At 40.3% G+C, this 14689-nt stretch overlaps 1 protein-coding gene across 1 annotated transcript in view; it reads right to left on the minus strand.

Moving 5' to 3' along the window:
• Nucleotides 1-14689, minus strand: part of DNAJC1 (DnaJ heat shock protein family (Hsp40) member C1) — a 255794-nt gene that overhangs the window by 7624 nt on the left and 233481 nt on the right. Inside the window, 1 exon segment of the mRNA XM_020966879.2 lies at nucleotides 3212-3260. Within this exon segment, the coding sequence (XP_020822538.1) occupies nucleotides 3212-3260 (49 nt within the window).

Raw genomic sequence — 14689 nt, forward strand, 5'->3', positions numbered from 1 at the left:
AGTCCACTACATACAGAACAGTGGGGGTAGGACACAAAATTGAAAGAAAAAAGATTTGGGCCCTGCCTCATGGAGCTTGCTTTCCAGTAGAAGGCTGCACTACATCCCAAACAGTGATAATGCTACTAATGTAGGATCTGTGCTGGAAAAAGGGGCAAACCAAGCCCTACGTGAGGTGAAGGGGTGGTTACTGGGGGGAGTGAGGGTTGGGAAGGGTTTAAGGAAACTCCACAGAGATGGCATTTGATTAAGGCCTCAGAGGATGGGTAGCATTTCATTAGATAGAAATGGGAGGAGGAGGGGAAGAGAAGAGAATTCTGGACACGGGGAAGTAATATGGGCAAAGACACGGAGGTAGGACAGTGTGGGATGTGTGTGTGGGATGGTGAATAGTTCAGTCTAGCTGAAGTACAGCCCACATAGAGGGAAGGAGGATGAGAGAAAGCTGGAAAAATTGGGTGATACCAGATGATTGAGAATCTTCAACATGAGGTTAAGGAATCTTTCCTCTTCAGGGAACAGGGCACCACTGTGGACTTTTGAGCAGGACAGCGATGTGTGCTTGGCCCCATACAGATGCAATACTGACCTGGAAGTGGTATGACAGTGGAGGAGGAAGAATAGATGTGAGAAACGAGTTGGGGGACACACTGACAGTCCACGTGAGTGGAAATGAAGGGCATGTTACTGAGATGGTGGCCGTGGGAATGGGAGGAGGGCATGGATACCAAAGAGATTTTAGAGGCAAACAAAACAGGCCTTGACAACTGATTGGGCAGTGGAAGGGAAAAGAAGAAAAACAATCAAAGTCACCCAAACTCTGAACAGAATGAGGGGAACCAGAGCAAGGGTTGGTTCGTTTGGTTTTTTTGAGCAAGATAGGTTCAGTTTGGCATGTGAGTTGGGGGGACGATGGCAAGACACACTGGTGAAGACCCTCGCAGTCATCCTGGGTCGAGACCCCGACCCCTCAATAAGGAAGAGGTGCTCTTATTCTTTTTTCTCATGCCCTGGGCTCCTCGATATGGGCTGAAGAAAAGAACAGGGTAGCTCAGAGGCCTGTGACGTGGATCCCCCACATTGTCACTCAGGAGGCGAAGGACAGGAATGCTCTTCTGGGGGACAAGCAGCACCTAAAAGCATTTCATCGGGTCCCTGGCGTCCACCGTGGCCGTGGGGACCAATTGTCATTGTTATATATCTGATCTCCAATAAATGACGGGGCTTCAGTTTGGCTTGTGGGAAGGCTCAAAGTGCAGGGAGCAATTTTCATCTGATGCTGAACAGCTTAGATCTGATGCCCAGGCGAGGAATACCTGGAGCCTCAAGTCTGTAAGCAGAGTGGGTGGGAGTTTATGGGAGAAAGGATTACAGAAGGGGTGCCTGTGCAGGTATGGGGAGCTAAAGAGTGCTTCTCAGAGATTGCTCAGCAGCAGCACACGTGAAACCAAAACATTTTAATTTAAAATGACTTCAAACTTTTTAAGGCCACTAAATCAATCAATCAATAACTTATCCATATGTGTGTGTATATATGTATATATATATATTATACATATATATATATGCTGTATATATTTATTATATAGGTATAATTATCCTTTATGAGATTACAATGTTTTACATGTGGCCAGAGGGCTTTTATTTCACTATTCTAGACTTCATCTTTTCATTGTTTTTCTCCTTCTGTAAATGAGTTCCCACCATAGGGGCTTGCTCTCCTTAACACTGCTTCTAGTGTTCTCTAAGTCATGGATGTCATCTCCGAGATCCACCTTAGGTCTGTCCACATTCCCTTCTCCTCTCACTTATGGGTGACCAAGCTATTGGGAGGAAATTGGGAAAGCTCACATTGAGCTTCCTGCCCCAAATTGCTCCACCTTATTAAAATAACAATCAATCAATCCCCTAGAAAAGACAAAAGCTAGTGATCAGCCTTTGGGGTCATGTCTTTGAGGGGAGCCTGCCTCACATAACACTGAATGGGGCCAGCCAGCCAGCAGACACCCTCCCCCCCACCCCCAGCCCTTCAATGTTGCAGAGGAAACCCATCCACTTCCTGCTGCTGCCAAGAAGGAGAAGCCGCCTCCATCCAGGTGCATTGTTGAAACCACAGCTTGGGCTGGTCACAGGCCTGGGCTCAGAATGAGGCTTTAAGGGACCCCAGCCCTCTTCCTTCAGTTCCTGTCTCTCTACCCCAAGCATAGAGATGCTAAAGAAATACTGGTGAGTCTGAGGAGGAAATATCTGTGGTGGATTCAAGTGTGTATAACAGCTCTTAGTATTCTCTCTTTGAAAGGTGTGTGTGTGTGTGTGTGTGTGTGTGTGTGTGTGTGTGTGTGTGAGAGAGAGAGAGAGAGAGAGAGAGAGAGAGAGAGAGAGAGAGAGAGAGAGAGAGTGCATGTGCCTGCATGTGAGTAGCAGAGAATATGGCTTTCCTTCAGTAAGACCATGGATTCTGAAGACTGTCAGCAACAGTCTGTTCATTCTGCAGTCCCCTGAAGGATGTTTTCTGAGGGTCCTCTGTGGGTCCCCAGACTGTTTGGCGCTGCTGGCCAAGGACTTTTTATTGAATGGGCAGATGAAGCAATTCTGGGTACATCACTTCCTAAAGGGTGACACTGGCGCAAGCAGAGGATCCCCCACAATACCCCTGCCTGGGCCAGTGTCCTCTGACAGTGGGGTCTTTGGGCCAGCGTAACTCAGTCCTGCTGTAAAGCAAGGCTGTCAAACCCAAAAAGAAACGAGGGTCACTGAAGTGTACATGAGGAGACCTGAACGTCTCACGCTGACTTAGAAAACCTCCTATTAATGTTACCTATGTTCTGCTGTTTTTTTTTTTTTGCTAAATAGTTCCCAATTCCCTTTTAATCTGGGCCCCACTCGGCCACGGGTCTCACATTTAACACCTTTCGGAGGCTCACCTGACCTAGAAGTCACAAACCCAGAAGCATAAACTCTTCAGAGCAGCCCCTAAGAGCCTGCTAGTTCATCTGTGGTTACCTTGTTTACTATGTAGATAGAGATAATTGTTTCTGTGGAATTTGTTTTTCATATGCTATGTTTTAATGATGGAAGCTACACCCAAGTTAGGCATGGAATCCCTGTCCCTGAGCAATCCTGCATGTCAAGACCTTAATGGAGAAAGGGATTAATTATTTCTAGGAAGCAGTTGTCAGTGAATACAATAATGTTCATACTTAACACGCACCTGGGGTGCACGTCACAGAATCCTTCAGCTGTTTGGCTTTCATCGTCACCTGTTTAAAAACACAAAAGCAAAATGTCTCAGTTGAAATGGCTGAGTGTTAACAACTGGCGCTTAAAATTCCGAGCCAGGATGTGTCAGACTGCATCTGGCCTTGTGCGTCTGTCAATGCGATTTCAAAGGTTTTCACAGAATTGTAGATTTTGACAGAACTTCAGAGAGTTCTACCTGTCCTGTTCATGTGTGAAGGAAAAGATTCCCTGTAGCACAATGACCAATCCAAGGCCACTCAGCTAGTGAGTGACAGAGATGGAGAATGCAGGAATCCAGCAATTTCCCCATGAAAATTTTCCACATTCTCTCAACATACCAGTTTATATTTTTATGAACAAGTCACTTTCTAAAAGTGAAATATCATTAAAAAATATATAAACCAAAGAGGCTATATATCTACTCCTTCTTTTCTCTTCCTTCTACCTCCAAAAAGCAAATCCTTAATCAGCCCAAAAGCATTTTTCCTCCTACCAAAAAGCGTAGAGGAAAAAGAATAAGACATTTGAGGCCTAGGTTGCATAAGTAGTTGGGATGCAATCCATTCAGAATAATAATAGCGAATCTCCAAAGAAATTCTAAAGCATCGAATCAATAGTGCAGACTGTATGGGATAAGTTGTAAAGAAAGCATGATGACATAATGGATGGACAGGTGATCTTTGAGTTGGAAGAACTGGGTCCAGGCTATCTCTGGGTAGGTCACCGAACCTGCTGTCCTCAGAATATCTCTCCAAGACTCTAAATGGCAGAACAGCCACCAGTATGCAAGGATAAAAGAAAAATGTCCTCACCAGAAGCATGCTACACCACCACCCAGGCCTGGATCCCCCATCCCTCCACAGCACCCCCAAGATCTAAGCTTAACTTTTAAACTAAAATGTCCATGTAGAAAAAGAATGGGAACATAATTAGTTATTCTCTAAAGTGATATTTTAATTCAAATTGCAGTGTTGTTTTTTTTTCTTTTTCACTTTGTATCAAGTCCAGAAAGAGCAGTGAAGTTAAAATTCAAAAAGAGCTGTATTTTTGTCCAAGGTAAAGAAGACTAGAAGTGTGCACACCCGGATCACCCTCCTCTGTCTTCAGATGAATTGTAGCAAAGAGAGATTTAGGTTAGCTATGATTGAAGCATGCACAAAGCTTTGGGCTAAGGAGACATTCTGCTGGAGCGTGATTGCATGCAAAGATATGCTTAAATTTAGACTCTTGACAATTTTGCTACATCCTGGTACGAACCCAATACATATTTTTCAATGTGGAAATACAGAAATCAGAAAGAGCTGTCATTGACAGACATTACAGCAGGTATGAGATGTATTTGGCTGGAAAGGCATTTGCATGATTCAGGGAGAATGTGATGCCTTTGCTAATGAGCTACTGTGTATTGGCTTGCTCCTGGAGTCAACTGATAAACACATATTAGGCGCCTCCAATGTGCCAGGCACTGTGCTAAGTGCTGGGAATACAAAGAAAGGCAAAAGACAGTCCCTGATGAGGGAGACCACATGAAGAAACTCTGTAAAAACAAGTAGAAAGGAAAAATGTGAAATAATCCATAGAGGGAAGGCACTAGAATTGAGGGTGATTAGGGTGTGGGATTAAGCTGAGATCCTTTCCAAGGGCTCTGTTTTTGCCTTTGTGCCTTAGGATCTGTAGAAGAATTTCCTCCAAGGACATTACGCTGTGCCCTGGCTATTGCACAAGGACAGTCTGTCATCTGCTGCAGTTTCCAAGAAATCTACACTTACATCTCATGACCTGAAATGGAGATGGAGTGTGTATCCTTAGTCATTTTTGTCTGCTTTTTAAGGGAGATGGCAATAAGTTTTTGATCGCTCAAAAGAAATCTTGTCCAGTTTCCTCCAAAGCTCAGCTCCTCCATGAAGGGGCTGCCTCCTCCACGAAGCCTTCCCTGATCCCCCTCATTGGCAGTACTTTCTCCTTCCCCTCTCAGGCTGTCCTCCATCTACTTTGTATGTATCCTATAGCAACAATTTATATGTTGTCTCTGCATTAGAATGGAAACTTCTTGAGGACTCACCATTCTTAAGGGCTGATTTCTGATTTTCTTTGGAACTATGCCTTGCATAACATGCATATATATGTTACTACACATAGTAAATGTTTAATAAATGCTCTTTGATTGATTCCTCAAATTATCTCATATTTATGTATCTCCTGACATGTTGCATCCCTCCTGGAGAATGCGAGCTCTCTGAAGACACTCCTTTTTTTTTGGTCTCTGTAATCCCAGTGTTTACCATAGTTCCCAGCTTGTAGAAATGCTTAAAAATGTTGACAATGACCAACCAGAGGACCCATGATGAAACATGTTCTCTACCCCTAGACCAACTCACAGTACAGACTGAAGAATATTTTCTTTTTCTCTTTTTAGGGGAACACGGCTAATGTGGGAATCTGTTTTGCATGGCTGTAACAGGCTTTGTTTTTATTGCCTTCTCAATACACGGTGGGGTGAGGAGGGAAATGGAGAGAATTCAAAACCAAACAAAAACAAAATAAAAGCGAATTAAAAAAAAAACAACCAAACAAAATACTTGTTGACTTGGATAAATCTGCCAACAGGTCCTTGGCTAACTGCAAATTTGGCCATCTAGGCTTGGACTTAATTAAGTTCTTCCAAAACTCTTGAGTGTCTCAGCCTCAACACATATACTCTCACTAAAGATGCAACAAGCTCGTTAGTTGGATGCCGATTTGCACAGGCCAAAATATCTTTTGCCTCAATATCTCATCACCCATTATGTATCTTTATCTCATTTTAATCTAAAAGTCACAATTCAGACTTCTATATTAACTCCTTTCTTCTTTTATACAAAGAGCTGCAAAGTACTGTTGATGTATTTCTCCCTGTCCAATTGGTCTTCACTTGGTTGCAGTAAACCAGTACCAATGATAAAAAAAAAATTGGCATCTCAGAAAGCTGTTTGGTGGCCATACATAAACACTTGAGTACTGGGTTTCTGAGATGGTATCGCCAACAAGGTTTCTCACAAAGCCACAGAACTGATTTGAGGGCTTCTAGTGATATACTGTCCATAATGAGAGTGTTTGGAGTATGTCAAGGGATAGCCTGGCCAGCGCTCAGCGCTACACCACTGTAGTAATCTGAAATATCGTTCAGATCCCACTGTAAGAAACAGAACATATCAAACGCTCCTCCTTTCACCTAAGTGATCTCTATATTTTTATTTCTTGGGAAGGCACAACCCAGCCCTTGTGGCATTCACTAATCAGGAGAAAAGTCTTCTTGTACAGCTTTCTTAGCTCTTGTACTTCAAAGATTCACCTACGAATCTCAGCATCTCTGCTAAAATAGCCAATGTTTCTGACAATCAGCTACTTGTAGGTATTTGATAAATGTTTATTGACTGACTGACTGACTTGTAACGTGGATTGTGGGAGGCAGCTAAAGTGTAGTAGAAAGCATAATGGATTTAGAATTACCAGACCTGGGTGTGAACCCTAGCTTGGGCAAATTATTAACCGTATAATCTCAATATCTGTCACTTAATATCTCTGAGCCTCAGTTTCCTTTCTGTAAAATGGTGATAATAATACTTGTATAACCTATCATACATGATTATCATGAGACCCAAGGGAGAGAACTTTATAAAATATAAAGTCCCATATAAATATCAGCTATTATTTTATGATGACCAATTCATATTTCTGTAGAATTTCTGACTTCATTTTTTAATTTAAAAAATTTTTTTGGGGGGGCTAGGCAATGGAACCCCATTGCCCAGGGTCACACAGCTAGTAAGTGTTATGTGTCTCAGGCCGGATTTGAACTCAGGTCCTCCTGAATCCAGAGCCGGTGCTTTAACCATTGTGCCACCTAGCTGCCCCTAGAATTTCTGACTTCAAATTAACCCTTATCTCAGTAGAGCCGCAAGCATGGATAATGATGGCCAAGTCCTTTTTGGTTCAGAGACAGGTATAGTATTATCAGAGAATAGATGATGCCTCCAGGCAGATTGGACAGTCCCAAGATTAAGTGGCTATATAGCTAAAAACTCAATGTCTTGTTTTTTCTCAAGACATATCTATCACCATGCCTAGTTTCTTTTTGAATTTAATTTTTTTTTTAATATTTCAAGTTCCAAACTGTCTCCCTCCCTCCCCACCCCTAAACTAGATAAGGTCAAGATTTGACATATACATATTATATATGTATACATACACACATATGTATATACATGTGTGTGTATGTGTATAAGTGTGCAGACTATGCATACTTGTATTTATCAGTTCTTTCTCTGGAGGTGAATAGAATCTTCCTTCATAGGTCCTTTGTAGCTGATCTAAATATTTATACTACTCAGAATAGCTTAGCCATTCAAAGTAATTCCTTGAATAATATTGCTGTTACTGTATACAACATTCTCTTGGTTCTGCTCATTTCATTCTTCATTATTTCATGCAAGTCTTTCCATGTTTTTCTAAAATTAACTGGCTTTTAACTTCTTACAGCACAGTAGTATAATATACCATAACTTGTTTAGCCATTCCCCAATTGCTGGGTATCTCTTCAACTTCCAGTTCTTTGCCCCACAAAGAAAATTGCTATAAATATTTTAGAACATATTGGTTCTTGTCCTTTTTCCCTGATCACCTTGGGTCCATATTATCTTGGAAAACAGACCTACTAGTGATATTGTTGGGTCAAAGGGTATACACAATTTTATAATTCTTTGGGCATAATTCTAGATTGTTCTCTAAAATAGTTGCATCAGTTCACAGTTCCAACAATAGTGTTTTAGTGTCTCAGTTTTTCCACATCCCCTCCAAAACTTGTCATTTTCCTCTTCTATCATTTTAGTCAATCTGATAGGTATGAGGGATATCTCAAAGTTGTTTTAATTTGCATTTCTCTAATCAATAAGGATTTAGAGCATTTTTTCATATGACTATATAAAGCTTTGATTTCTTCTTCCAAAAAACTGCCTGCTCATATCCTTTGACCATTTACCAATTGGGGAAATGACTCATATGCTTATAAATTTGATAGAGTTCTATACATATTTGAGGTATGAGACCTTTATCTGAGAAACTGTCTATAAAATTTTTCCCCAATTTTTTGCTTTCCTTCTAATCTTAATTATATTGGTTTTATTTGTATAAAACCTTTTTAATTTAACATAGTAAACATTATCCATTTTACATCTCACAATGCTCTCTCCTCTTGATTATTAATAAATTCTTCTCCTATCCTGATAGGTAATATGGTCCATGCTCTTTTAACTTATTTATGATATCTCCCTTTATGTTTAGGTCATGTATCCATTTTGACCTTACCTTGGTAAATGGTGTAAGATAATGTTCTATACCTGGTTTCTGTCAGACTGCTTTCCAGTTTTCCCAACAATTTTTTTTTTACCAAACAGTGAATTATTATCCTAAAAGCTTAAATCTTTACATTTGTCAAACACAAGGTTACTATAATCATTGACTACTGTGTATTTTATGTCTACTTTGTTCCACTGATCCATCTATCTATCATACCTAGAGCCATGTCAGCTCTAGTTGTAGACAAGTCTTCCTGTCTTCTCAGTAACATGTATACTCTCTAAAGTTTGCTGTTATTTCATCTACCTGTCCATTTACTCAAATGTTTATCCAGCACTGTATCTATATATCAATATGTCTACAGATATAGTATATGATACTATCACATGCTATATGATTTCACTGTAGTTGGCATGGGGGATGCAAATAATTTGGATCAATTAAATGACCAAATCTGATTCCATGGGACTGATGAAGAAGTATGACTACTTACTCTGGGTAGAGAGGTTGTGGACTATGGGGAATGATATACATTTGGAATGAGATAAATTTTGTTAGACATAGTCAGTGGGTAGGCTTGCTTTGTACAGCTTTGTTTTGTTACAAGAGGGGACTGTAGTGAAGGGGAAAGTTATTAGGAAGCAATAATGACATAAAACCCCTAAAATCACCAGTAAAACACCAAAAAAAAAAGACACGAATATGGATAGTTATTTTTGTGTAGCACCCTGAAGTTCTATGACATGATAATTTTCCAGTTAAGGTCTTATGTTTTATGAGAGCATAATTATTGTATTACAAAAGCAGTAAGAATAATATTTCTCACAATGTTGGAAAGAGCATGAATTGTAAACAGTCACAATAGAGAATATTCTGAAAAACAAGATAATCTACTACCATTATATAAAAAATAAAAATCTTTTGCACAAATAAAGATAAAATAAATGCAGCTAGAATAAAAAGGAAAGATATGGATGAGGGAAATCTTTGTACGGAAGATTTCTGATAAAAGTCTGACATTCAAAATCTATAGGGAATTGGTATAAATCTATTTCATTAAGAGTCATTATTCAACAGATAAGTGGTTAAAGGATAGGGACACATACACAGTTCACAAATTATGAGCCATCATCTAAAAAGGCCATCATTAAGTCCCTAAAAATGCAAATTAACACAATTTGATCATCAACTCACACTCATCAAATTGGCAAAGGTGGAAAAAGATATAAAGATTCACTGTAGGAATGTGGGAAAGGAAACTATGCTATGCAGCCTTCCTAAACATCTAAAATCTATTTTTTTTGTTTAAAAATACTTATTTGTTTGATTTACAGGAGGCAATGCTTGAGGCTACTGCTCTAGCTCGTTCCTCGTCTAGTGTCCCCATGGTGTTCCTAACGTGGGCTTGGAGAGCTGGACGTGGCGGCAGAGCACGTTCTTCACTGTCCCTCACAAACCAGCAGCCCCCGCCGTGGTCTGCCATAGTGGCAGACATGTAGTGGACACTGTAAAAATGCTTGCTAGCAGACTGCTTCATGTGGAAGTTGGTGCCTGAGCTGAAGCCAGAAAGAAGTGAGGGATTTTGTGCGACAGAAGAGGGCAGGAGATGAGCATTCTAGGCATGGGGGAGAGTCAGGGTAAAGGCACGGAGATGGGAGATGGAACATAAAAGGGTGGTTCAATACAGGAAGGATGGCGCCAGGAATATTAAAGCTCAGAATGAGCTCAGTTAAGACAACAGAAAGTTAGTTTCTCAAAGCTATACTGGGGAAAGAGAAGGATCAAAGAAAGGACAGCATTGCTGCTTGGGGTGAAGGAGATATAACTGACAAGTGAGAGAAGGCAGAATGTTCAATTATTGTCTCTGTTTTCTCTGCTAAGGAGAATGACCTTTGGGCTGGAGAGGACTGAACAAAAATGGCTACTGAATAGAAGCAAGGAGATGAGGGCATAAAGCTACCCTTGGTGAATTCAAGGCCCTCTGACCCTGCAGAACCACACTCCTGAGTACAGAAGGAACCCTCAGCTCTGATGAGGAAGCCACTGTCAGTTGGACTGGAAAGACGCTGCATCACAAGAGAGCTAATGCAGGCCTGGAGAAGGCTAGATGTCCCAATTTCCAATAAAAGAAAAATAGAATAGAATGTGCAAACTACAGGCCAGGGAGCATGACTTCAATTCCTGGCAAAGTTCTAGAAGAAAGTGACTGACTGCCAAGGGCTAGCTTGGCTTCATCAGGGATAGTTCGTGCCATACTAGTAAGATTTCCATTTCTGACAAGGACACTAAACTGGCAGAGCAGTGGAATGTGGTAGATATTGTTTACCTGGATTTTAGGAAAGTATCTGATAAATATCTCATGCTATTCTTGTGGAACTATGGAGAGATGTGGCCTAGATAACAGTATGATTGGCTGCATTTATAACTGAATGGCTGGAATTGAAGACTATCATTAGTGGTTTGATATCCCAGTGGCTGGTTTGTCTCCAATGAAGGAAGTGAGGCAAGGATCTCTATCCAGTCCTCTCAACATCTTTATCAATGACTTGGATGAAGGTGTACATGATATCCACATCACATTTGCAAATGCTTAAAAGCTGGGGACATCAGGGTGCACAAAGATTGTGGCAGGCTAAAAGAACTGGAATGAATTGAATTAAGTAAAATTTTATAGGGATATACATAGAGTTCCACCCTTGAGTTTAAAAAAGATCTACTTTTCCAAGGATGAGAGGGGCGAGGTGTGATAAGACAGCAGTTTGTCTGGAAAAGATTTGAGGGTTTTAGTGGACTAGAAGTTCAATATAAGTACATAGTGTGATACAGCCACCAAAAAAGCCACTGGGCTCTTGAGTTGCCTGAAGAGAGGCACAGCTTCCAGGAATAAAGAAACAATTCTGCTATATTTGGCTTTTCTCAGACTATATCCATCGGAAGTACCAACCCCAGTATCTACTAGAAGTCTTTCCATAGGAAGTCTCTTTTTTTGGGTAAACATTCATCTTTTTTTTAAATCCCTCCCCCACTGCTCCCCCCTCTCTGAGATGGTAAGCAATCAGATATAGGTTAATCATGTGAAACATTTCCATATTAGTCATTTTGAATAAAAAGATTTGAATAAAAAAAGGAATGAAGAAAAAGAAAGAAACAATATATATGCTTCAGTTATATTCAGACTCTATAGTTCTTTCTTAGAGGTGGATAGCATTTTTCATCATAAGTCCTTTGGTATAGTGTTAGAGCATTGTATTCCTGAGAACAACTAAGCCATTCGCAGCTGTTCATTGTACAATGTGGCTGTTAACTGTGTACAATATTCTCCTGGTTCTGCTTACTTCACTTTGTATCAGATGTTCATGTAAGTGTTTCCAAGTTTTTCTGAAATCACTCTGCTTGTCATTTCTCATAGCAGAATAATATTCCATCACAATCACATACCATTCCCCAACTGATGGGTATCCCCTCAATTTCCAATTCTTAGCCAACCACAAAAAGAGCTGCTATAAGTATTTTTGTACAAATAAGTTCTTTTCCCTTTTTAAAAAAAATCTGTTTGGGATACAGACCTAGCAGTGGTGTTTGCTGGATCAAAGAGTATGCACAGTTTTATAGCCCTTTGGGCATAGTTCCAAATTGCTCTCCAGACTCCACCGTTAGTGGAGTGTATTAGTGTCCCAGTTTTTGCACATCCCCTCCAACGTTTATCATTTTCCTGGGAAGTCTTTCTTAATTCTAGTGTCTTCCCTCCGTTGGCTATTTCCAATTTATCCTGTCTATAGCTTGTTTGCACACAGCTGATTGCATGTTGAATCCCTGAGGGGAGCACTTTGAGAGCAAGGACTGTTTTATTCCTTTCTTTGTATCCCTAGTGCTTAGCACAGTGCCTGGCACAGTGTTTACTGACTGACCGGAATATTGTGCTCATTTCTGAGGAACGACATTGGCGCAGAGCATCCAAAGCAAGGTAGTGGTGAAGAGCAGTAAACCTAAGCAAATGAAGTCTGGCTGAAGGAGCCGTGGATGTTTAGCTTGGAAAAGAAAAGACTGGGAGGCGGGGCAGGTCTTTCAAGGGCAGTCACCATGGAAAAGAGGTCACATTTGTCATCTTGGCCTTCAGAGTGCAGAAGGTAGAATAAAGGTGGAAGCTGAAAAGGGACGAAGAAGCTTGGGATCAGGAAAATCTCCTAACAATCAGAGGGATCCCAAAGTGGGAGGCAGTGGAGGTATTCAGGCAAAGGCTAAGAACCACATGCCGGGCTTGCTGTGGAAGGGATCCTTCTTCAGAGATGAACTGGCCTTTGAAGTTTCTTTTCAGTTCTGAAATTCTGTGATAACGCGTGGTGGTTGAGTTTGTGCATTACTTTAGTTGAATCATCTCCTCAGAGTATTTAGTTATCCTTTTTAATTATTATTTTTTCAATCAAGAAAAATCCACCTTTTCTCTCTCCCACCTCCTCTTTTGGGAAAGCAAGAAAAACAAAACCCTGTTTCAAACACCTATAGTTGAGCAAAACAAATTTTCACATTGGCCACACACCAAAAGACCACGTCTCAGTCACCCACCGACAGGAAGCGGATAGTATGTTTCATCATGAGCGCTCAGGAATCATGGTCAGGCCTGGACTGATCACTGTTCCTAAGGCTCTCAAAGTTGTCTTTACAACATTACTATCACCATATAAACTGTTCTTTTGGTTCTGCTCACTTCAATCTGCATCAGTTTATACAAATCTTTTCAGGTTTTTCTGATACCATCCCCTTCATCCTTTCTTAGAGCACAATAGTATTCCATCACATTCACATATCATAACTTGCTCAGCCATTCACCAATTAAAAAACACGCTTTTTGTTTCCAATTCTTTGACACTGCAAACAAAGCTACTATAAATATTTTTGTACACATGTGCCCCTTTTCTATTTTTTAAATCTCTTTGGGAAAAAGACATGGTAGTGTATTGCTGGGCTGAAGGGCATACAGAATTTAATAGCTTTTTAGGCACAGTTCTCCATTGTTTTCCAGGATGGCTGGACGAGATCACAGCTCCAACAGCACTAAAGGGTCTATTTTCCCACAGGCATTTGTCATTTTCCATTTTTGCTAACTTTGCTAATCTGATGGGTGTGAGGTAGAACCTCAGAGTTGTTTTGATTTGCATTTCTCTATTAGCGATTTAGAGCAGGGGTGTCAAACTTGGCTTCTTGTGTTTGCAAAATTCCTGAATGCTGTCTGAAGCAGTGGAAAATATAATTGGGAAATGTTTAAAAAAATTAAATATACAACATAGATAATTTAGACTCATAGATTTTGACACCACTGATTCAGAGTATTTTTTTTTTAATGTGACTACTGATAGCTTGGATCACTTCCTCTGAAGACATGTGCTGTTCGTATTATTGACCATTTATCAGTCGGGGAATTAGCCATTCCCTTTTCTTAAAAATTTCTTGAAATAGAGAACTTACTTAAGATAGAGATATATAGAGAACCTACTTAAGAATTATGGGTTATGCTTAAGAAGAAGCCAAGGCTCCTGAATGTGCCTCCTCCCAGGTCTAGAGATCTTTAAGAAAAGCAACAGGAAATGCTGTATTCCTGTTCCTGTTCCTCTTCCCTGACACAGCCTGGGGAGGTTGATGACAATCATCTGTGCATCACATTTTCAAACTCATCCTAGAATGGTGTGAAATTTTAACGCCTAAGCTGATAATGAAAATTATGCAACTGTGAAGTTCATTACTCTCATTTGCTCATATTTATTTTTGGCTAATTTTCTTTTCAAACTTAGCACTTACCACTTGCTGAGAATTAATGTTTTTGCTTTCAAATCCAAATTGCAATTTGTTACCTGAACATTAAATAAAGCACTCAAACAGGTTTCCACCTGGTGGGAAACAGTGTGTTGTTTGTATTCTTAATACGTCTTCAATCATTCTAAAATTTCTCTCTAGAAGGAGCAGAAGACATTGCCGCACAAAATAGAAAACACCAAAGATTCATGTAAGTTTTGAGCTGGAAGAGACCTCTGATATAAGGCCAACCTCTCACACTTTACAGAAAAAGAAACTGAGGCACAGAGAGTTTAAGGGCTTTATAAAGTGCCAGGGCCAGGACTTG

The sequence above is a fragment of the Phascolarctos cinereus genome, unplaced genomic scaffold (genome assembly GCF_003287225.1).
Source record: "Phascolarctos cinereus isolate Bilbo 61053 unplaced genomic scaffold, phaCin_HiC Scaffold_1;HRSCAF=81, whole genome shotgun sequence".
Classification (NCBI taxonomy): Eukaryota; Metazoa; Chordata; class Mammalia; order Diprotodontia; family Phascolarctidae; genus Phascolarctos; species Phascolarctos cinereus.